The 23221-nt window shown below is 43.1% G+C and overlaps 1 protein-coding gene across 1 annotated transcript in view; it reads right to left on the bottom strand.

The window, feature by feature from the left end:
• LOC138304262 (syntaxin-1B-like) overlaps positions 1–23221 on the bottom strand; it is a 303242-nt gene that overhangs the window by 149160 nt on the left and 130861 nt on the right. Inside the window, exon 2 of the mRNA XM_069244181.1 lies at positions 2752–2826. Coding sequence (XP_069100282.1) covers positions 2752–2826 — 75 coding nt within the window. The remainder of the gene's footprint in view (positions 1–2751; positions 2827–23221) is intronic.

Raw genomic sequence — 23221 nt, 5'->3', positions numbered from 1 at the left:
CAACCCTGATCTGATTTCCTCTTCTCTGTCAGATAGTGGTCCGATCTATTAGATATTTCTAATGCCCCCCCCACCAAATTCCCAAATATGTATGAAATGGCTCTTTAAAGCCTGTGTCTGGGGGTGTGGAATTTGAGAGGTTAAGATTGGCGGTGTTGGGTTTTTCATCTCAAATAGTTCGATTTCTCCAGAACTCAAGAGGGCAGGGCACTTTAGAAGTGTATAAAACACACTGAAGACACATTTCTACTTGGTGCAGGTCTAGAAATTTAGCAACCTCTTTTTGCTGGGGTGGAAAGAATCTGGAACTTCTAAAGGACGGCTTCCTTTTGGGGACTGTTGTGTCTACTTTACGTAGCCAATTAACAACCATTAGGGCTATTAGAGGAGATATCACTTCTGAATTTGGTGCCCTGGTTAAATGTCAGTCAAAGCGTTGTTTTGCAAAGATCAGTTATTCTTTCTCCAGCCACTTCATTGGCTCTTCCTTTTGGTCGGACTGTTTTGCAGGAAAGTCCTTTTGAGTCTCTTCTGTTTTTTTACATTCCTTACATTGGAGTATTTTTTCTTGGTAGCAGTTTCTTGGAGTCGTAGACTGGATGAAATTGGTTCTCTTCTTATCCATAAGGCATTCAATTTAATTTTTGATGAGAAAGTGGTATTAAACTAGATACATATTTTGTTGCCAAAGGTGGTCTCACGATTCCATCTTTCTCAAGATTTGGTTCTTCCTGTCTTTTACCTCTTCAAATGGTAGGGAATATTGTGTCACACCTAAGATTTGCAGTGGGACTTTCTATTTATCTTCAAAGAACATCTTCTTTCAGGCATCTTGGTTCCTTGTTCATCACATTTATTCTGACGAAAAAGGGCTACTGTCTATGCAACTCAACTCTAAGTAGGTTGATAAGAATGACCATTGTTTTGACTTATCAGAAGGCAGCCATTTCACTTCCCTCCACTATTCAGGGTTGTTATACCATTGTTGTTCCAGGGACGTGTCTTCTTCTTGGGCTGTATTTAAGGGAGACTCCCTCAAAGATTTGTGTGCAGTGGCAACCTGGGCTTCTCCTCATACAATTATTTCTCATCATAGAATACATGTGGGAAAGGCAATTTCTTTTACTTTTGGCAGCTGTTTTGTCTTTTTGACAATGCTCCCCTCAACACAGGAGTCATCTCCCATGGCGAGGGGGGAATTTTTAGTTTTTTACTGCCCCTTTTCACCAGGGTTTTCTGGCCTGGCACTAAAAAACCTCTATATGTCCGCCCATTCAAATTGGGCTGGTGGACATATAGCTACTTCTTCAACAGCCCTTACTCTGGCCGTCCAAGAAGTTTAGCCATGGCAGAGACAGAGTAGACTCCGCCGTTGCCAAACTAGGGTCCACCTACATATGAATTTGGCAGGTCAGGCCTTTATGTTGGTGGTAAGGATGCTCTGTTGCTACGGAGTATGTTTACCGCCAGAATATAAATCAGGCCAGATCCAGCTGCCACTTTAATCAACATGTTCTAGATCTAGCTGCCACAGCACAGAAGAGTTCTTGACCTGTTAGCAAACAGTACAGGTTGTAGGCCAAGCTGTCACTGCAGGGGAGGGATTCTTCACTTCTTAACAGATGATGTTCTAGGTCTGCTGCCAGTGTAGGGGATAGATTCTAACTGCAGCTTGCCTATTGAAAATATTTGTAGCCTGGTTGTGGAGTTCTTTGCATGGGAGAAGGGAGTGGATTTAAGCCTAGCAGCTGTGGGTGTTTATTGGTTTGGGGCTGTTCTACTGCTTTCTTTTCTATTACATTGGTTATGTTGGATGTAATAAGATTTTCAAGGGGTTGTGGGTTATAAAGGCACAAGATTCACAAACGTGTAAATGAATGGGCAATATGTATGCAGATGGACATTGCACTTGTTTTGTGTGTCCATTATCATGCATGCACACATTTGCACAAAAATATTCAAGAGGTAGAGTCTGGTGGCAAATGTATAACAAGGAACAACTTGGTTTGCACCCACCTTTTTACACCAGTGCAGGAGGCTACATGACCCCATGACAATGCAGGGTGTTTAAGAGGCAGGTTCTAGTTACAAGGACCTTGTATTGAATAGTGTCGTTATCATTAGGTGTTTTCAAAAAGAGCTTCTGGCAGCATAAGCTTCAGACACAGAGCTGCAAAGACACATTTCTTAATTTGAAGCATTTCCTCGATTACAAATACCTCATTATTTTGCGATCTCTACGTAAGCCCTAGTTTACAATTACAAGAGGTGCAGATTTTAGCTCACCTAGTAATTACCAGATGCAGTACAATTCATACCTTAATAAATTTCCACAGGTCAAATATGCCAAAATGTAATCAATATAGAAGTCCTTGCACATACTAAAATATGCGTATTTTAATGCAGAAAGCAACACAATCTGTAAAAATGTGTTATTTATTGTACCGAAAAATGCCTTTCCCAGGTTATCAGAATGTATAGCGGGTAATATATAGCACACCAATATTCAGGGTACTCCGAAATCAGTACCTCTATATATTTCTCCTTTGTGTCAGTAGATTCCTGTTTTCCCTCTCTCTTTTTTACCAGCTGTTAGCGGTCGATCCATCGCTACTTCCTAGGGTAAGCTCATATCAGATGCACATAAGTGAACAGTTGGGTTTTAATGTGGATCACCTCGGGTGGCGCGTGAGCAACAAATATATGTCTATAAAAAAGAGAACGAGGCAGTCGCCAGGAAGAGCTGCTCACCTGTTCAAAGAAAGTGTCCATGAAGTCGTTCCGGTCCACGTGCACCACCTCATCATCGTCATCGCTGTCTTTGGCCTAGAGAGGAAGAAGAGGCTAGAGTTAGACATGTTTGGTAGCTGTAGATGGACCAAGAATATTGCAAGGCAAAGTTAAGCAAAACAACTGCAGCTCTGTTTTGTGGAAATGAAAAAATAAACACAGCACCTTATTTACAATCCGTAAGGCACTGATGGCCAATATGCTGTGATTGTGTGATGACTTCACATACTACCACAGGCAACGATAAACAAATGGTGTTATGTGAGTTTTGTTCCGGAAGCTCTCGAGTTCACATCTCCTCACACAGGCAGACGGGCAATGACCAATCATACAATATGTTTAATGCTTGTGGAACATGTACGTATTATTATATCTCTGAAGCTAATTGCTTTAACTGTGATGAATTATGATTAGCAATAACTAGACTGGCCTTGCCTATCTGTATACAAAATTGGTGTTGGGTAGTTTCAGATAAATACTGGGAAAGTGTGTCAGGTCCAAACATTTAAAAAAAAAAAAAAAAACCTTCTTTCCAAGTTACTGAGACTTTCAAGTATTAAAATATTTGGGGTAGTTCATGCTTAGGCCTCCATAACGTTGTGGTCATGTAAGGTATCCAAGGCAAATTTGTGGGAACCCAGGGTTTGTGGATTCCCCTGGAGGGTACCAAGAAAATAGTTAAGCATCTAAAACATTTCTACATTTTAAGTTTGTTTGGGGAAAAATAGGAAAAAAATGCTCTGGATAAAAGTGTCTGTCTTTTTTTCATAAAAATGGCATCAACAAAGGGTTTGCTGTTCTAAAGTCACCACCTTCCCAGCTTTCAAAAATATGACGGACTGAACCAAAAAAACCTATATTTTTACAACAGTTTTGACATTTTTTAAAGAGGTACCCATTTTCCCTGTTTTTGTGCTTTCAACCTACTACCAGTTTGTGGTGGGAACCAGTGTGAAACCCAGGGGTCATCCAGGAAGGCTATATATTTCTGAAAAGTGGACAAAATTCCAAATTCAGCAGGGATCATATGTGCAAATCCATCAAGGCCTACCCAATGAAACTAAGAGGCAGATTTATAAAAAAGTGGCGCTCCATTAGTGCAGTGTCACTTTTTCTGCACCCCTTAGCGCCCCCACTAACTCCACTAGGGTAGCACCGTAATTATAAAATGTGATGCACCATGGCAGTAGTTAGGGTGACTAGCATCATAATGTTTTACACTAGTCCGGTGCTTTGCAGGTTTGAAGTAAAAAATTATGATGCTAATCCTGCAAAGCACCCAGAGGCCCATTGTAACCAAGAGGAGCCTCTTTTTAACGCCTGCACTTAGCAGGCATTAAAAAATGGCAATAAAAACGGCGCAAAGGAATTTCATAGATTGTTTTGCACCATTTTTATGACCCCCTAGCACCGGATCGCCCCCCTTGCATACATTTCCTGTGCTTCAAGGGGTTACAAAGTGGCGCAAAAAAAGTATACTAATGTGGCATTGGAACGGCGCAAGGCCAGAATAAATCTAGCCCTAAGTGTTCAAATGCAGAAATACTGAAAATTAGTAGGCCATCTCTGACAATGTTTTAATTTGTAATTTTTTGCGAGGATGGCCAATTTACAACAGCAATGTACCATTATGTTGGCTAGTCCCTTTTGGTTGTGGGGATTAATTGGTTTCGTAGGTTCTCCAAGAACACGAGGTACCCAGAAGCAACAACTCAGCAACAACTCACCTGCATCCTACAACAGTTTTTACTGAGTATAGACCAATCCATATGGTGATATATGTAGTAAAAAATAGGTATGAAGGTAACCTATGTATTTCTGAAATGGGCCCGGTTATTTGTACATCTAAGAATTTGTGGGTACCTGTAAGAGCATATGATTTGGAGGGTATTTTATAAAATGTATTCTTTCTTATACCCTGGCTTATATTTAGAAGGCACAAATGCAGCAACATCCAATTAATAATAATAAATAACCTACTATTCTATTATCTTACATGTCTTCTGATAAAAATGGTACTTTACTTGCATGTGTAGGCCTACTGCCTGCGGCAGGAAACAGCCCAAAACGCAGCATGGATATATGACATTTTTCTACTCAAAACTGACCAGTTTTTTGCAAAGTGGGTAGCAGTGGATTACTGGCCATAGCTCAGCCGGCACCCAGGGAAACCTATCAAACCTGTACATTTTTTTAAACTAGACAGGCACAAAAATCATAAATGCCATTATTTGTGTGGCTCTCAACAGGCTGTTTTACCCAGAATCCCTTGCAAACCTCAAACTTCAACTAAATACACATTATCCTCACATTTCTGTGATGGAAGTTTGACATCTGCAGGGAACTGCAAACTTCCTTTCCTCCCAGCATTTCCCTAAGTCTTCCAATAAAAACGGTTCCTCACTTATATGGGTAGGCCTACTGTCTGCAACAGAAAGTGGACCAAAATTAACATGGATGCATCACATTTTTTGCTACTCAAAACGGACCCATTTTTTGCATTGTGGGTAGCTGTGGATTTTTGGCCCTAGCTCAGCCGGCAACTAGGGAATCCTAGCAAATCTGTACATTTTTTAAAAACTAGACACTTAAAGGAATCTAGGATGGGGCAACCTGTGTGGCTCTCACCAGACTGTTTTAAACCCAGAATCCTTTGCAGACCTCAAACATTTGCTAAGAACACATTTTCCTCACATTTCTGTGATGGAAAGTTCTGGAATCTGAATGGAGCAACAAACTCACTTCCAACCATCACCCTAAATCTTCAAATAAAAATGGTACCTCGCTTGTGTGCGTAGGCCTAGTGCCCAAGATAGGAAATGGGCCAAAACACAACATTGATACATTTTTCCACACAAAACTGACTCATTTTGTACAAAGTGGGTAGCTGTGGATTTTGGGTCCTAGCTCAGCTAGCACCTAAGGAAACCTAGTAAACCTGTACATTTTTTTAAACCTAAACACCTAGGGAAATCCTGGATGGGGTGACTTGCATGGATCCCATAAGGTTATTTTTACCCACATTGCCCTGCAAACTTCAAACCTTGCCTGAAATCATCCATTTGTCCTACATTTCTGTGATAGAATCGTCCGGAACACGTAGGAATCTACAAAATTCCTACACCCAGCATTACCCCACTTGTGCTGATAAAAACACAGCCCCACCTGCGTGGCTGGGCCTAGGGCCTGCAACAGGAATGGATCAAAACAAGGTCAATGGGAGCCCTTGCGTACCACTTCTGTGGCATAGAATTTTCATTGGCACAAGTGGGGCAAAGCTGGGTTGTAGGAATTTAATGCATTGCTGTGGATTGTGGAAGGTTCCATCACACAAATGTAAGGACAATGTGTGATGTCAGGCAAAGTTGGAGGTTTGCAGCGCATTGTGGGTAAGAAAACCTCATATGATTCACAAAAGGAATACCACCCTGGAATCGCCCGGTTGCCTACTTTTAAAAAATGTGTAAGATTGGTAGGCTCCCTTAGGTGGCTGCCAAGCATGGGCCCAAATCCCACAGCACTTTAGGGCATTTTGTGTCAAGGGGTCTTAGCCCACACACACAAGTGAGGTACCATTATCCGAGACTTGGAGGAATGCTATTTGGTAGGAAATTTGTGGCTCCAGAAGACTGAGGAAAATGTGTGTTTCTAGACAATGTTTGAGGTTTGCAGGGCATTGTGGGTAGGAAAATGCTGTGGGATGGATGCAAAGCACACCACCCTGGACTTCCTCAGATGACTAATTTTCAGAACTGATTGGGTCTGGTATGTTTTTCCAGGTGACTTTCTAACCAAGACCAAAAAGTGCAGCAGTTTACCATTGCAAGTGGGATGATACTGGGGATTAGCCAAATTCTCCTAGCCTATATGTTAAAATAACACCCAAAAGTATCAAACATTCTCTTGCTTGCCATTGGGATGAGATGCTTTAGTCCGCAGGGGAGCAGAAAGACTGTTGAGGTTTTAGAGGTGAGGGTGTGGCCCGATGTAAGGATATAAAATACCCACCCCATTATTTTATTAAAATATATATATACATTGCTGCCATACAGTTGTCTTTCTTTTCCCCGGTGGGCTGGGGGGGCTGGGGGGGGCAGATCAGGGGTAATTACCTTATTTGACTCCAGTGGGGGCAGAAAGACTGTTACCCTGTTTACTTGGGTGGGGAGACGGCCATACTGATGTTGAGCAGCCCCCACCCACCTATGAAAAAAGCCTGGCAACTGGTGGGATTTCTGCCGGGGGTGGGGGCAGATCTGGTAAATACCTCAATCTGCCTTGCCAGGGGTAGAGGGGGCAGAAAGACTGTTGTCACCTTTAGTTTTTGTGAGGGGAAAACCATTCCCATGGTGGGCAGCCCCTACCTCTATATTTTAAGAAAAAAGCCCTTTCCCTGGAGTCTTGTGCGCTTTCTTCCCCTACAGGGTAAATCATAGGTAATTATCCTCATTTGGCCCCAAGGAGGAGCAAATAGATTGTTTACCAATTTAGTTTGGGTGGGGTTATAGTCATGCCCATTATGAGCAGCCCCCACCCTTACATAAAAAAAATCTCTGGCTTCTAGTGGACTTTCTGTCCCTGGGGGTAGATTGGGGGTAATTATCCCAACCTACCTCCTAAGGGGGGAGGGCATGGCAATGCCCAAGTGGGCAGCTCTCACCCCTATATTTATTTGAAAAAACTCCCTACCATCTACAGGGCTTTCTATCCCTCACCTCCAGAGGCATATTGGGGGTAATTACCCTCATCTGTCCCCAGCGTGGCCAGAAAGACTGTTTCCCAATTTACTTCTGGTATGGGTATGGCCATACCCATGCTGGGTAGCCCCTTCCCCACAAAGCTATAGTATCAATAATCCCTGGTGTCTTGGTGTCTAGTGAGCTTTCTGCCCCCCTCCAGGGGGCAGCTCAGGGGCAATTACCCCGAACTGCCCCTCTCCCAGTGAGGCATGACTGTTTCCAAATTTTTAGTTGTGGCGGGGCATGACTATGGCCATGCTGGTCCGCCCATCCTATATAGTTTTATTTAAAAAATAAATTCCCCGTGCCCAGTGATTCTGCCCCTTCGGGGGTAGATCGGGATAATTGCCTGCATCTGACCCCGGAGGAGGGGCAGCAGAGAGACTGTTTTCACTTTTACTGGCGGTGAGGGCATGACCATGCCCATTCTGGGGAACTTGCACCACTCTATTTTTATTTAAAAAAGAGGAACCTGATGCCTAGTGGGCTATCTGCCCTCCCGGGGGAGAGGGGCAAGCAGTGGCATTTCCCCCATCTTCTCCTTGTGGGGGGATGACAGAAAGACTGAACTATATACAGTGGTCCAGGTGGAGCACAAGCCTTTGCCCAAGGGGCCACTCCCTCATCCCGGGTGGCTAGAGGGTGGATCCCTGCTTGGGGATCACTTTCTTGTGGCAATCCCCAAGCTGGGATCCACTTGGCAGAGGTGCCTTTGTAAAGGCAATACTGGCCCATTAGGATCAGTTATCGGGTGGGGGGGGCTGAGATAGCCTGTCGAGCAATGAGTTAGTGAAAGTAAAATGAGCCCATCAGATTGTTTTACTTTAACCTTTACTGCACTGAGGTCAGGGCACCTGCACGCCAATCACTGAGTACCAGAGGGGCCTTTAGGTGCCTCCCCAGTGTTGGCCAATGACCAACACATACACTGCTAGTGTCTGTCACTGGACGACACCCTCCCTATTAGGGTTACAGGAGGGAACAGCATAGGTACAGAAGAAGTAAATGGCCCATTTTAAACACTGATAATAGTAAACAATGCAAGTATCATTGTGGTGAACTGTTTAAAGAAGAGGAGAGCAAGAATAGAAAGGAGGTAAACTAGGTGTGTAGATGGACTAGGGGCATAGATGGAAAATGAAAGGGGTGTTGGATCATACTGCCAGGATGGAAAGGTGATTGCAAGATATTATTGATCTGTACATGGATATTATTATATTTGTAGAAAGTTGAAGGGACCCTGGGGTCACGTGGTAGAGCTCTTGTGGCCATGAGAGCACATGGAAGGATGTCAGAGGACTAGTTAGAGTTACTTGGTTTTCTGAAGCAGCATGGATAAATATTGTCTTGAGGGTATTTGTTGTTTTGGGGAGTTTTTCAAGGATGTGTAGTCTTTCAATGACCTGATTTCCATGGGGAGGTTGATCCAGAGTTTTCCTCCAGCCACTTCTCAGGGTTTATGCTATGACTCTTGTTACTTTCCATTTTGGGATGATCAATTTGTGCTCAGAAGTGGAGTGTAGCACTTGAACTTGAAGTCTGATAGGTACTCTGGAGTTTGTGAGTTGTTGACTTTCCACATAAGGCAGAGGACCCCAAGTTGTATTTGAAGTTCATTTCTTCACAGAGATAGCTGTCCCCTGGAGGAGGAAATATTGCCATTTGTCTTCAGTCTGACAATAATCCTTATGGCTTAGATTTGGACATGTTGAAGTTTCACAATGTCTTTGTTCTGGAGATTTAGGTATATTGCAATGCAATTGTATAGATGTGATACAACAACTACTTGATCCAGTAGCTTCTGTGTTAAATGGATAGGGGAAATGCCGCAAGTGTTAGTTTGTTGGTTTGAGGGTCACTTGCATTTGATCACTGAAAAATAGCTGGGCTTTCAATTGGACACCAATGATGTGCACCATGTCTGCTGGGGGAAGAAATTAGTCAAATGAAGGAAGCTAAGAGAAATTCTGAAGAGATAATTGGTCATAATTTAGTATTAAAATGTCTGTCTCATCACTGTTTTGAAAAAGGCAATAAAGATGCATCCAGTCTTTAACAGGAAGAAAGCACTTGTGGGCATATTTATACTCTGTTTGCGCAGAAATAGTGTAATTTTCTTTTACACTATTTCAGCCCAAACTTACCTTCATATTTATATTTTGATGCTAGACCCATCAAGCGTCAAAATATTGGAGTTAAAGTATTTTTTTGCCTACGGAAAACTACCTTGCGTCAATGAGATGTAAGTTAGGCGTTTCTGAGCAAAAAATTATTCTAGGGCCCAGGCGCCTTATTTATCCGCCCGTTCAAAAATGGTGCACAGGAGGGAGGCGGGCCTAAATAATGCTGCTAGGGGACTTGTGGGCCTTTTATCATGGTCAGAAACCATGGACAGAGCCCACAGGTGCCCTTCCCTAGCCCCAGGGACACTCCCACCCACATCAGAGGGACAGCGGAAGATGGTGGACCCCATCCCAGGTAAGTATAGGTAAGTAGTGGTAATTAAATTTTTTTTCTGTAGTGCCATGGGGGGGCCTAACTTGGCCCCCCCTAAATGGCACTAGGCCATGGCATGTGTCCCCTGGGCATGGCATTTGGGGTGGTGGGCATGACTCCTGTCTTAACTAAGACAGGAGTCATGTCCATGGAGTTATGATGTCAGAAAATGACGCTAGTCTGGTTAGAGGTCTTAGTGCCAGCTTGCACCATTCCTTAAATATGGCACCTGGCTAGCGCTCTAGAATGGAACTAGCCGGCGCTATACTTTGACGCAAACCTGCACTAACACAGGTTTGCATCAAAAAATATAAATCAGGGCCTCGTGTGTACTCCAGTGTTTGAGCTGCTGCTTAGGTCTACTAACTGTTGCGTCTTCAACATATAGCTGGCATTTAGGCCCTTTCATATTGATCAAACAGGGCAGGGTGCACATGTATAAGTTGAAGAGGTTTGGGGAGAGTGTTGATTCGTACCATGGCAGTTTATTCTAAGATATGAAGATCAAATTTCATATGTTGCTTTTAATCTTGTAGGGTAGATTTAAACCATCCCAACACTTTCCACATAATGTTAAGCAAGAGTTTCATGTGATATAGGAGTGTTTCATGATCTCTAATGCTGCCTGCAGCTGAGAGCCACTGCGTGATTTTGGTCTCTTACGGTTAGAGCTTGTGTCTAATGTCTATCACTGTTGTTATAGTACCTCTTAGATAGCGGAATCCAGATTGTGTGTCAACAAGCAGATTGTTGGATTCTCTGTAGTTCTGGAGTTGGTTAGCTACCTCTACCTCAAAGATATTTGCCAGGAAAGGAGCGACCAGATGGGTCAGTAGTTGTTTGGAGTCTAGACTTTTTTTATGTAGGGTTTCAGTGTTTCTGAGAAGTGACCTCTTTGCTGGGAATTATTGGGGAAACAGGTAGTATCTATGGCTAAGGTGCAATATTCACTTTTATGAGTTTGGCAGGCCATGCATCTAGCAATGATCCAGGTGGTCTAATTTATGATACTCACTTAATCATGACTTTTGCTTAGATAAGTTCAAAGGAATTGAGGTTGAAGTGGAAGAAGCTAGAGGGAGCAGTTTGTTCAGCAGAGTAGTCAATGGATTATATGGAGAGTCGTTTGAAAAAGCCAGGGATTTTCAGAGGAAAGTATGACTGCAGTTTCTTGCACATTGATTGGGAATTTAGGTTCAAATGTAGAAGCTATTGAGGGGTGATAGGTCTTTGTAGACTGCAAAACTTCTGAATGGGAATATTCTGCAAATGCGATCCGGTCAGTGTAAAAAGATTTCTTGGAGGCACTGACGCCTCTCTTATATTTAGTGTGATGTGATTTATTGTCCTATATGTCCAAATACTTGCACGATTTTAGCCAGTCTGCTTTATTTATTTAGCTGGATGAGGTGATGATTGAACCATGTTCTGGATGTATTGTTTTTCTTAGGATTCAGTGGAGCTGGGTGATAAGGAATCATTATACATTTGATGTAAAACTGGTTTGTGATATGGACAGGATTATTTACGATTCTGCAATTTGAAAATGGTAGAATGGGTTCTAAGAAGAGGTCAATTAGACAATCGGTGGGTAACAGTGTGCAAAGTTAAAGGGCCTCATTAAGAGTTTGGCGGTCCCACTGCGGGACGGCCCAAACCGCGGGGAGGACACCAGAGCCATGGTTATACGTCGGAACAACGCATGCTTGAACCAAGCATGCCTGAACAACGAGGTTAGAACAACGACCTTGTTGTTACCACTAATGCCTTTACCACGAATGCCTTAACAACGATTTTTCGTTGTAAAGGCATTCCTGGTAAAGGCATTAGTGAACGGCATGCATGGTTCCATCATGCATCCCCTCAGGCCCCCCACCCCTAAAAATTCCCACAACCCCCTCACCCCCACAACCACCCCACCCCTAAAATTACTGCAACCCCTCACCCTGCCCCTAAAACCTAAAACCACCCCAACCCCTCACCCATCAAACCTAAAGCACCCCTAGCCCCCCACCCCACCCCCAAAATAACAAAATACCCCAATTCTTCACCCCACCCCTAAAACGAAAAATACCCCGACCCCCACCCCCTAAAACTAAAAATACCCTGACCCCCCTGCCCTTAAAACAGCCCCAGTCCCAGCCCAACTTACTTCCTCCACTTACTTCCTCCTTGACCGTGTCAGCCTCCTCAGCCGACTCCCTTCTTCTGTGCCTTAACCACGCATGTACGTGGTTCAGCACATGCGTGGTTGAGGCCCTGAACAAGGAAGTCGTGGAAAAAGAAAGCGCTGTTCCGCTTTCATTTTCCGCGACTTCATTGTTCAGGAGTCGTTGTTCAGGATGCTTCCCCACAGCCATGGCAGTGGCATCCCACCTGCCCTACTACAATGTTCCTGCTTTTCTGACCATCTGGAACATTACAATAGAGTGTTTCCGCCGGTCAGACCAGGAGGAACAGTGCCACGCAATAGCATTCAGCTCCCTTAAAGGAGCTGAGTGCTATCTCACAGCACAGAGGGGACCGACCAGCACCCTTGCAAAACAGACAGTGTGCATTCCGATGGTGCTGGGCAGAGAGTCCATGCACTGCCCATGCCATGGGCATGGGCAGTGCATGGCCCTCCTGTGGCCCCCAGAACCCCCTCACCGCGAGCCTTTCCATGCCAGTCAGACCGCCATGGAAAGGCTGGCAGTGAGAAGAGTTGTAATCAGCAAGGCAGCGCTGAGTTCAGTACAACTCTGACCGTCATCATGCTGTCAGGGACCATGTTCCTGGAGGGGACAGCGGTCCCCTGGCAGGTCCGCACACCAGGGTTGTAATTGGGCGGTCGTACCACCTGGAGACCACCACACTCGTAATGAGTTCCAAAGTAATTTTCCTTGGAGTATTTACCAGAAATGTCAGCAAAATAAAATTGAATTCCTAGTAATTTAGCAAAATGCAAATCTGTAATTTTGTGCCTTATCAAGCATGGTGTGTTCTTGCATCAGTTTTAAAGCAAGGGTGCATTTAATGCTAAAAAAGTGCAAAACAAATCAAAAACACTATGAATAACAGTCACTCATGTTCTGTTGTTCATATGCATTAAAGATGGTTTTACTGAATACCACATTTGCAGAACGTTTTTACCATTAGCAGCACGTTGTTGGACTTGGCCGTCTCTGCAGAGGCATGCGTAAACTTTTTTCCTTCACTCTCCTGGTTGTGCCACACACTTAAGTAGCCCTTTTTTGACCTGGCAATATAACCATTTGACAGGCTCAAACCTTCCTTTTTAATGCATGTAGGTCACCCTCTAGGGTTGGCTCTAAACAGCTCGTATGGCAGGATGTTGCGCATTTAAAAAGTTGGACATGTACGTTTAAGTTGTAAATTTCCCTGAAGCTGCCAGATGTTCTTTGTGTATGAATCCCAATGAGACAAAGGGGGAATAGGTCTTGGAAGGATGGGCGATCCTTGACTTGATAGGTGGCAGAGCTGTCACCTTTTACACTTACACATCACAAGGACTGCATCAGCGCGCTCACGAAGAGTTTCACACTAGTCTTTTTTCCCCCCAGACAAGCTAGGGCCAGGGCAGGGTGGAATGAAATTCCAGACACCTCTGGGGGGGTGAGGGGGGGCGTGGAAGCTTCTCTCACTTCAAAGTGGGCACCAGACATATGTAGTGGACCATTAGACCCAATGCATCAGTACACCCCTGAACCTGTGGATACTACAGAAGAAGGATGCCCTGATGATTGAGGTCTGCCCTGCCTGCTGAGAAGGAAATATGTACCCACTCCCTTCATCCCAGCCTGAGTGACTGCAAGGGTTAGCTGACTGACCTCTTGTGTGAAATACAGGGACAATCAAGCTCCTGAGGCCTCCCTATTACTGCCTAGCTGACCTGTGGCGCTGGACCTGCCTGGACCTGCCACTGGTCCAGCTGAGCCCTGCTGGCCTCTACTGGCCTCTGCTGGAGTGAGTTCTGGATCCCAAAGTGGTGTCTCCCCAAAGTCCGAGGCCCTTGGCTGGTATCAGAGAGAACTCCTCCTGGCTGAACTGAAGGTGCCACCAAATCACGGGTGAAGCCCTACAAGGCCTTGCCACACAGTTGCCACCTTCATCAAATCCAACGCCGAGTGATGCAAAGGCTCACTACACAGCTCATTGGAACCGATGCAAAGCAACATACTGTGCCGGAAAGCCTTGCAGCTTCACAATAACTGATGCCAGATGACACAAAGCCTCGCAAAGCCTCGCAAAGTAACGCTACATTGATCGCACACCAAGGACATAAGGTACAAACCTCAGCTGGCCAATCTTTGTCTGGTGCCTGGCTTGCGGTCCATAGATCTGTGACTTTGTCCCGGTCCAACACGACCCGATACCCTCAGTAGCTACTTTGCACATTTTGGTGCTACTTTTATTGAAACCTTTAAAATTACATATTGCAGTTCTACTAACTGGATTTTTTGTAATTTTTGGCCTCAAATAATTTATTAAATGTTACTTTATTTTTCTAAGTTGGTTTACTTTACATATTGCCTCTAAATTAAGCGTGATTACTTTTGTGCCAAGCTACCAGAGGGTTGAGCACAGGATAATTTGGGGGTTGCTTGTGTTTCACCCTCACTAGAACTGTTGCTGTTGCTTGCATAGGGTTTCACCTCCCTCAAACAGTAACCCAATTTCCTAAACACGTAATTATGCAAAACGGCTTAATGGTGTAGTTTGGGAAATTTCAAGTGTTCCATGAAATTCTAGAAATGACAAGAATTATGTCAGCATAATTTATATTTCACCCAAACCTACTGGTGGGTTGGTGCTTTCAATGATTTATCAGACAGCCTCCTATGAGCGGGTCATATATAACCTACAGGATAAGGCAGAGACCTTCCTCCTCACCTAGGTGCCGCTCCCCCAGGATGAAGGCCACTAACCCTTAATTTTGAGCGCCCCATCTCTAAAAGGATGACCAGATATCATGTCACACTGACATTACCCTTGAGTTCCCATCTGGTCATGATCCTTGAGGGTGCGTACCTACTTCTCGCCCTCACTATCCTCTCCCATCCCCACCTTTTCCACATCTCTCTTCTTCCTTGCCATTCATCTTATTCCTCTCTCCCCCCTCCTCTCCCTTTGGGTGTGTGGATGCGAGTAAGGATTCCCCATATGATTTTCCTCTATTCAACTCTTTCTGTTTTGTTATGGTAGATTTTTCTGCCCTACCCCGCTGACCATTCGGTGTACAGATTGGGATCCACATGTCCTCCTTGATATTGTTCTTCCTTGTCCTTCAAGGGCCCCAGCCTTATGGGAACATCACGAGCTACATACGTAGCGCTCTGTTTCATCTTGCACCTTGTTTTTTGTGTACAGTATCACTATTTTGCATATGGTATCTTATGCTCCCCGTCCCTCTGTTCCCTATACATTGTTTTGTTTTAAATCTTCCAATAAAGAAATGTGAAACAAAAATAGAATGTTTGGCGAAGCTGAGAGAGTCAGGTGTTTTTCAAAGATAAAAATGTTTCTTACTAAAAATATGTTAAGCACTACCTAATAGAAGACACTTTATAGTCTGGTTTTCACATAACCCGTATTATACCTCAACATACCTTTATCAGTAACACTGCGACATCGCATTTTTAGTGTTACTGCTTAGTGTCAAAACGTACAGGAAATGTGGTCAGATTTGAGAGGAATTGGATGTGACCACTTCAAGGCAGCACGCAGCTCTGGAGTCCCAAGATGCAATGCGCGTCGGTTATCCCCAACTGATTTTCCTGCTCTGTGGAGCATTAGCACACAGTCATGTTCATTCTTTTTTCCTCTCTTGTACTTATGAACAATGCTTTTTTAAACAGCTTTCTATTGTAAACAGATTTCTATTAGGGGTGTGTGTGTGAAGGTGGTGTAATTTGTTTTCACATAATCACATTAAATTTCTTGAAACATTATGTGAAACACAAACCCAGAGTGCAGCCGTGTGAAATTAGTTTTTGTCTCCATTTTGTTGCGAGAGTGTGTTTCACGCTGAACAAAATGTGTCAAAAACACAAGCGCTGCAAAAAATAGTCTGCTTGTATGTTGGTCGTTTGTATTGTTCTTATGCTCCTGTGCTACAATTGGAGTAGATACCCAACATGGCATAATGGCATAATTTGGGGAATTTCACATAACACATGCATGACAAAATTACTGAAATTATTTGAATAATGCCGATGTCATTGAAATTTCAGATGGCACTAATTTTTAGCTTCATTCTTTAGGTGGCTGCCTGCTTTGTAATGTTTGTGGTGCACACTTGATTCCTTTTTAGGTCAAAGCCTATCAGACAACACCGCTATCTATTTGCAAAAAGACCTCTTGTGAGTATTCTGAAAGCTTTCCTGGGAATGCATTCCTCCCATTGCTTACCATTTGCAGTTTGTAACTCACATTTTCTGGCTTTCAATTTGCTGGTTTTATTCATTTTAGTCTGACCAGCATGTCTTCATCACTCTCGTTGAGCAAACCTTGTTCACCATCGCTTCTTGTATTCTACCACGATTTCTCACTTTCTGTAAACAGGCCTTTAAATGTTGTTCTTATCCTGTCACAATTGCTGTGCATTCAAAGTTGGAGGTCAAATATTATTCTCTCTCTTCTCAACAAAGCTTGGTGTTTACTTTCTTTCTTCATAGTGAGAGGATTTATGTGAAAATCTTGTCAGGCACGGGGAACAGTACAATATTTCAATGTTTGTAAATGAACCGTGTAAATATTTCTGAATATATCAGAATTAGAAAAGCAGAAATGAAGCACATTTTTTGTAAGTCTGAACTGTGGTGGAAACAAACATTTTAATACGAACAAAACATATCAGTACAATAGGGGATGCCATTTGCACACATTATCTTTTGTGCACTGTAAAGTTTTATCAGTAAAACTGTGCTAATGTAATTGTAATTTCAGGTGAACTCTAAACTATGCTACTCCACTCTTCGACATTGCACCCCATTCTACACCACTCCACTGTACTCTACTCTATGAATCTTTACTCAACTCTATGCTCCTCAAACCTAAGCCCCTCTACAGCATGCCCCTATACTCTATGACATTCTACTTTACTCCACTCTACTCCACACTACACCAGTCCTCTCTATGACACTCTACTGCACTCTACTCTACTCCTTTCTACATACACCATAGTGGGAAAGTGTGGCACAATGGTTAGAGTGGCAGACCCTGATGCAGAAATCTGGCCCAGGACCAGAGTTCAATTCCTGCCTCGGTGGGTCTTGGGCTCAATTCCCTTGGACCAGATAATTCTTGCCTCAGTGCCTAATCTAATTAATGGGTCTAACGCTGGGCAATAGCTTGGTTAATCTCTACAACGGCCCTGACAATGCTTGGCTTCATCCTGAGGGTTGTCCAGGAGTGGGTGCCTCACAGGGAAAAGCCAGGAGGGGTTCCACAGCAGTATGCATACAGTTCCTTGAGAGCATAACGGGTGAGTAGTGTGCTATACAAGTGTGAAATTTACATTTTATATTTTTCTACGACACTCTGTCACTCTTGCCAATGCACTTTATGCCACTTCACTCTAAGCCATGCCATTCCACTCCACACCACTGTACGCTACTCCATTCCACTTTATGCCACTCCACTCTATGACTCTACTCCACTTTACACCACCCCACTACACTGTACGACACTCCATCCTACGACACTCTACTCTAAGACACTTTATTCTACCCCATACCCTTCCACTCCCCTCCATTCTTTTCCACTCCATGACACTCCACGACAATCACTCTCTGACACTTTTTGCCACTGTACTCCACTCTACACCACTAAACTCTATGCCACTCTCTCTACACCACTTTTAGCCATGCTGCACACCATGGCTACAACACATTGGCATGGCCAATAGCGTTTGCATAGGCAAGACTTATTGACTTTGCCAATGCTTGTTTTAACTATTCACTTCATTATTGTTTTCTTGTTTTACCTATTTACTTCATTACTGTTTTCAGTCACCATCCCAGTTCCTTTTACTTAGTGTTCCACGTTTGGTGTGAAAAATCCTGGATTGATGAACATGTGAGTTATATTTATTGTTGTTCCTAAAGTTGAGCAGTGTAACAAATGTCACAAGCAGACTTTGCAGAGTCTCACAAACAGAAAGACAACACATCTATAGAAAATACTGGGCCTGCTAAGGCAGTGAACAGTACCTCCGTTCACAAAAAGTTATGTTTGGTCTGATTCTGGATTCTAATCCTGCAACAGGGGGTGTCCCACCTACACCTCCAAAATCATGCGAAAGCACACAGGCATGTCCACCATTTCCTAAGAGCCAATATACTATTCCTACTACTGGTCAACATTAAGAGCCTCTCTGACAACATCCTTGACACAGAGGTGACCATCTCCAATGAGGTATCACATGAGATTGCAGATTAGGGCATCCTCAAGTACATCAGTGTTGAAGATTCCTTCAGTCTTCAACATATCTCAGCATTAGGCACACTTAGATTGAAGTGAATAGTCCAGGAAAAGGTATAATAATCAGCAAAACGAGCCAAAAGAATCCTGGGAACATTCTACATACGCTGGTTCTCAAGCTCATTAACATGCTCCTCCTAGACCAGCAACCCAGAAGACTTCACACCAAGACATGGAGAACAATACTGGAGCACCTTATTCCAAGATGAGGTTGGGTCACCATCACATACACTCCAAGAAGACAAACCTCTCTGAAAAGAGATTCTGTACCAGATCAGATCAGACTCAAGGTGCAGTAGGCATTCTGCAGCATTTCTCACAATCACATCTTTCTTAGTATGGTTACATCTGACATAATATTCTGCTAGCGAAGAGTGGAGAGAGGCTGTGGTAGTTTATTCCGGTAATAATAACAACCACCAAAGCGTTGGTGCCTTCCATGCTTCTGCTCTCATACCTCACTAACAATCCCAACCAATAGACATAGGATACTGTGCACAGACCAACACTCAATGCAAAACATATTTGCTGCACACATTTTGCTAAAAAGTGTTTCCTTCAATAATTATGATTACTAACAATGATTAAACCTTTGAATATGACTTGGTTTAGTTAAATGCAGTTTTATAGTGCTATTGTTTGCTATGAAATGTCACATAGTATTGCATTGGAAATTATTTTTCGATTGTGGTGACACCTGTCTCGACATATAGCTGCAAGCTATAATGTCTGTGTGAACTGCTCAAATTGCCTCAACACTGGGCTATCCTCCCGCACTGTCAGTCTTGAACTATTCATCTGGAATTATATTGACTCTTCAGTATCGACAATCAACAAATAATTAAGTTAAGTAGATATGAAATTAAGAATAGTAATATTGTGAAGTTAAGTACTTGTAAAGTGCCTGATAGCAATATTGTGAAGGTAAGTAGATGTGAAGTTAAGAAACCAATTTTGTGAAGGTGAGTAAACTTGGCACTTAGGATAGTAATGTTGTGATGGTAAACAATTCTAAAGTTAAGGATAGTAATATAGTGAAAGTAAGTAGATGTGAAGAAAAGAACATGAATATCGTGAAGGTAAGTAGATGTGAAGATAAGAGTAGTAATATTGTGAAAGTAAGTAGGTGCAAAGTGAAAGGTAATGATGTAGTGAAGGTAAGTAGACGTGAAGTTAAGAAAAACAATATTGTGAAGGTAACTAGAGGTGGAGTTTAGGAATAGTAATATTATGAAGGTAAGTAGATGTGAAATTTATCTTCACGATTTGTTGGAAGTCGAGGTACATGTGACCTGTGACTTTAATATTGTGTCCCAGAGCCACTAAAGGAGTACACCGTCTCCTCTGAAGAGAACAGATTGGGTTAACATGTCAAGATGGTTCCATTTCATGTAGCTCAGGGATCAGTATCCTCTGTGAAGAAGAAATGTACTGCAACTATATGGCTAAGCAAAGAGGCATTTATCCCACACTGCTAAATGAGGACGCAGAACAGCTTCGCCCTTGTGGAATAATAATCATTACTGAAAACATTGTTTCACTTTCCCAGGACTAGGGTAAGGATAACAAAGCATCTCCATGTTTGAGCCCCCCACCAATCCCCGCTGCTCATAAGGGTTTGCATGTGATGCAGTGTACCTCTCAAAGGGGTGATTGAGTATTTGATATACTCTTCTTCTGTTATAAATAAGTTACTAATGCTTGGGACTAAAACAATGGGCCAGACTGAAGTCAACCTAGACCAGTAGAGGAATTGTAATCCAACCACTGTTGTATGAAAGGATTACTTGCATTGTAATCCTCTAAATAAGATTTCTGCATTCGAGGTACTTTTAGAAGAAATCAGTGAGATGCGTGATTCAGGCATGACTTTTTTTTTTTTTCCATTCAAGGTCCTCTGACATCCCTTTTACCTGCATCAATATTCAGTTATTCAGTTGAACTTGACTGAATTTGTCTCTTCTTTCACCAATAACAATACCACATTAATTATGTGCCTCACGTACGAAACAACTTCTGTACAACTTTAGACATGAGACCATTCTCTTTCTAATAGCTCAGACACAACAAGATTTTTATAACATTTCAAGCATAGGAATATTTTACTTTTAGGGTGTTATCCATGTAAACATTCTCTTTCTAAGATATCAACTGTATGCGTACACCCCTTCTAAGATTCCTGAAGAGTCTTCCTCTGCTGATTCAGCTAGCCTTGTCCCTGTAGACATAAGGCCCTCATTACAATCCTAGCAGTCTTAAGACCGCAGGGTCACAGTTGCGGTTGGATCAATGTCAATGCGGCGGTTCGAATGCCACATTACGACTGCGGCAGTAGCGCTGCATTCGGCCAGCCACCAGCACAACCTTTCCTCCACAGGATGGTGTGGGCAGCTGGAGGTTATAATCTGCCAGGGCAGCGCTGCAAGCCCTGGGGATTACGTATCCCTTCTCTACCAGCGGTTTCATCGTGGTAACACCACCATGAAATGGCTGGCAGAGACGGGGTGCAGGGGGCCCCACTGGCCAGCCCCTTCGCGATGTTCACTGTCTGGTTGCTGGTGCACCCTACGCACTGCAACATTCCTGCCAGCTCGATTACGAGCCAGAGACAATGCTGTAGGCCGTTTTCCACTGAGCCAGCGGGCACAAACTCTGTTTCCGTCTGCTGACCCAGCAGGAAACTCGTAATGGGGCTGGTGGGGAGGCGGCCGCACTGGAGGCAACCTACCTGTCTGGACTTCGGTGGACGGGCTTTTTCCATCCGCTGAAGTCATAATGTACCCCAAAGTGTTTTTAACTCACTTCCACTTGCTGTGGACGCTAGATCTAATATTCTTTGCAACATGCGGTAGACAAAAATATAGGGCTTGATTTAGATTTCGGAGGATGGGTTAGTCCATCACAATGGTGACGGATATCCCGTCTACCTAAATATAAATCCTAAAGTCAAAAATGGGATTTATATTTCAGTGGACGGGATATCCATCACCATTGTGATGGAGTAACCCGTCTGCCGAAATCTAAATCAGGCCCATAATGTCATTTGTAGAACATCCTACTATGAACCCTGGTATAGAAACTGTCAGTGTCTAAGAAATTAACAAGTAAAATATTACCTTCAAAAATTTCAAGTGCATAATTTTTTTTCTAATAACACAGGTGTAAGAACGCTGCCCTATGGCTGTTATAGGTACAATCTGTAACAACTCCGCATAAGAACAATGGGCCTGATTTAGAGTTTGGCAGAGGTGTTACTCCTTCACAATGGTGACGGATATCAAATCCGCCAAAATATAAATCCCATACGATATAATGGCATTTGTATTTCTGCAGACGGGATATCCATCCCCGTTGTGATGGAGTAACCCTTCCAACAAACTTTAAATCAGGCCCAATATCTTTCCAAAAACAAATAAATAGGAACATTCTCTTTCTGATAATGTAGGTATACAAATATTCTCAGTCAATTAATTTAACTATAATAATGCTCCCTTCCAGGTACATCCAACATAACTGTATTAACAACATGCATTTTGATACTATTGTTTCTACAACATATCTATCTTATTTCACGTGTCCACAGTTGAACGAATGAAGTAGAGGGCTAACCCCCAGCTGTGGAAGCCATTGTCAGATGTTCCTCTGCAAGTATTTTGCTAGGGAATTTTCTGTTACAGATCTGCTCTTTCAAGTTATTTCAACTACTTCTTGCAAGTTATTTGCAATATTTTGACCTCTGTTACTCTTTGACGTTTTGTAGACAGATAAGAACATTTGGAGGATTTCTTTCTCTTTCAGAGGGGGTGAGCCACCATGGTTACTACTTCCTGCTGCACCCCTGGTGGGATGCATTTTCCTACCAGGACAAATCCCTTCAATGTGGCCCATAGGACAACACCACATTGTCTTTGCTGACAGTTTTGTTGATGCTTCCACAGGTTTCTGGATGAGAAGGTTAAAGACTAATAGGGCTTCACAGTGGACCCATATTGAGGAGACCCATAAGAGTGAGGAACATTGGGAATCCTAATATCGATAGTTTTAGCTGGTATTCTACCGTATTCTTGCATCATCAGTATCATCTCACAGTATTTTAGATGCCAGCAGAGCTTATGTTCAGTGATGACTGATTTGTTCCACATGAGATTCCTGGCATCTCTCTTGAATTCAGCTGTCTGACCAGCATTTCAACTTTGACAGCCTCCTTGTATTCCTCTTTGAGAGCCGGAACATTCTCTCATATTCCTCAGCTGTAATGTCTTCAAAACCCCTAGTTCCAAGTATGAGCACCCTTCTGCAGGTAAAAAGACATACACTCACATTCCAAGGTGGCTAAACCACTCACTATAGGAGAACAATGGGGTGAGGATGGTGACAAAAATAAAGATTAGGCAGAGTGTAACTTATATCCCACAATGAAGGCACAAGTGACGTATCTGTCAAGGATGCTCTGCAGTATGATTCATGGCAATTTCCATTCCCGTACGGAGGGAGCTTCAGAAATATTGGAACTTTTTCTGGAATCTACAGAGAAGCAGTGCTTCCTGAACACATTTTGAAAACAGACCTGCAAATTTATTAGAACCTTTCCTGTTCCTGACTATCTCTGGAAGAAAGTATTGATTTGCCCACGGTGATCTTTCTATTTATAGAGAAAAGCACAAGGTGCTTGACTCTTTTCTAAAATGTCTATGGAGAAAGATCACAGCCAT

The sequence above is a fragment of the Pleurodeles waltl genome, chromosome 7, assembly GCF_031143425.1.
Source record: "Pleurodeles waltl isolate 20211129_DDA chromosome 7, aPleWal1.hap1.20221129, whole genome shotgun sequence".
Taxonomy (NCBI): domain Eukaryota; kingdom Metazoa; phylum Chordata; class Amphibia; order Caudata; family Salamandridae; genus Pleurodeles; species Pleurodeles waltl.
The sequence above is the reverse complement of the archived record's forward strand: the minus strand, read 5'-3'. Positions and strand labels throughout refer to the sequence as shown.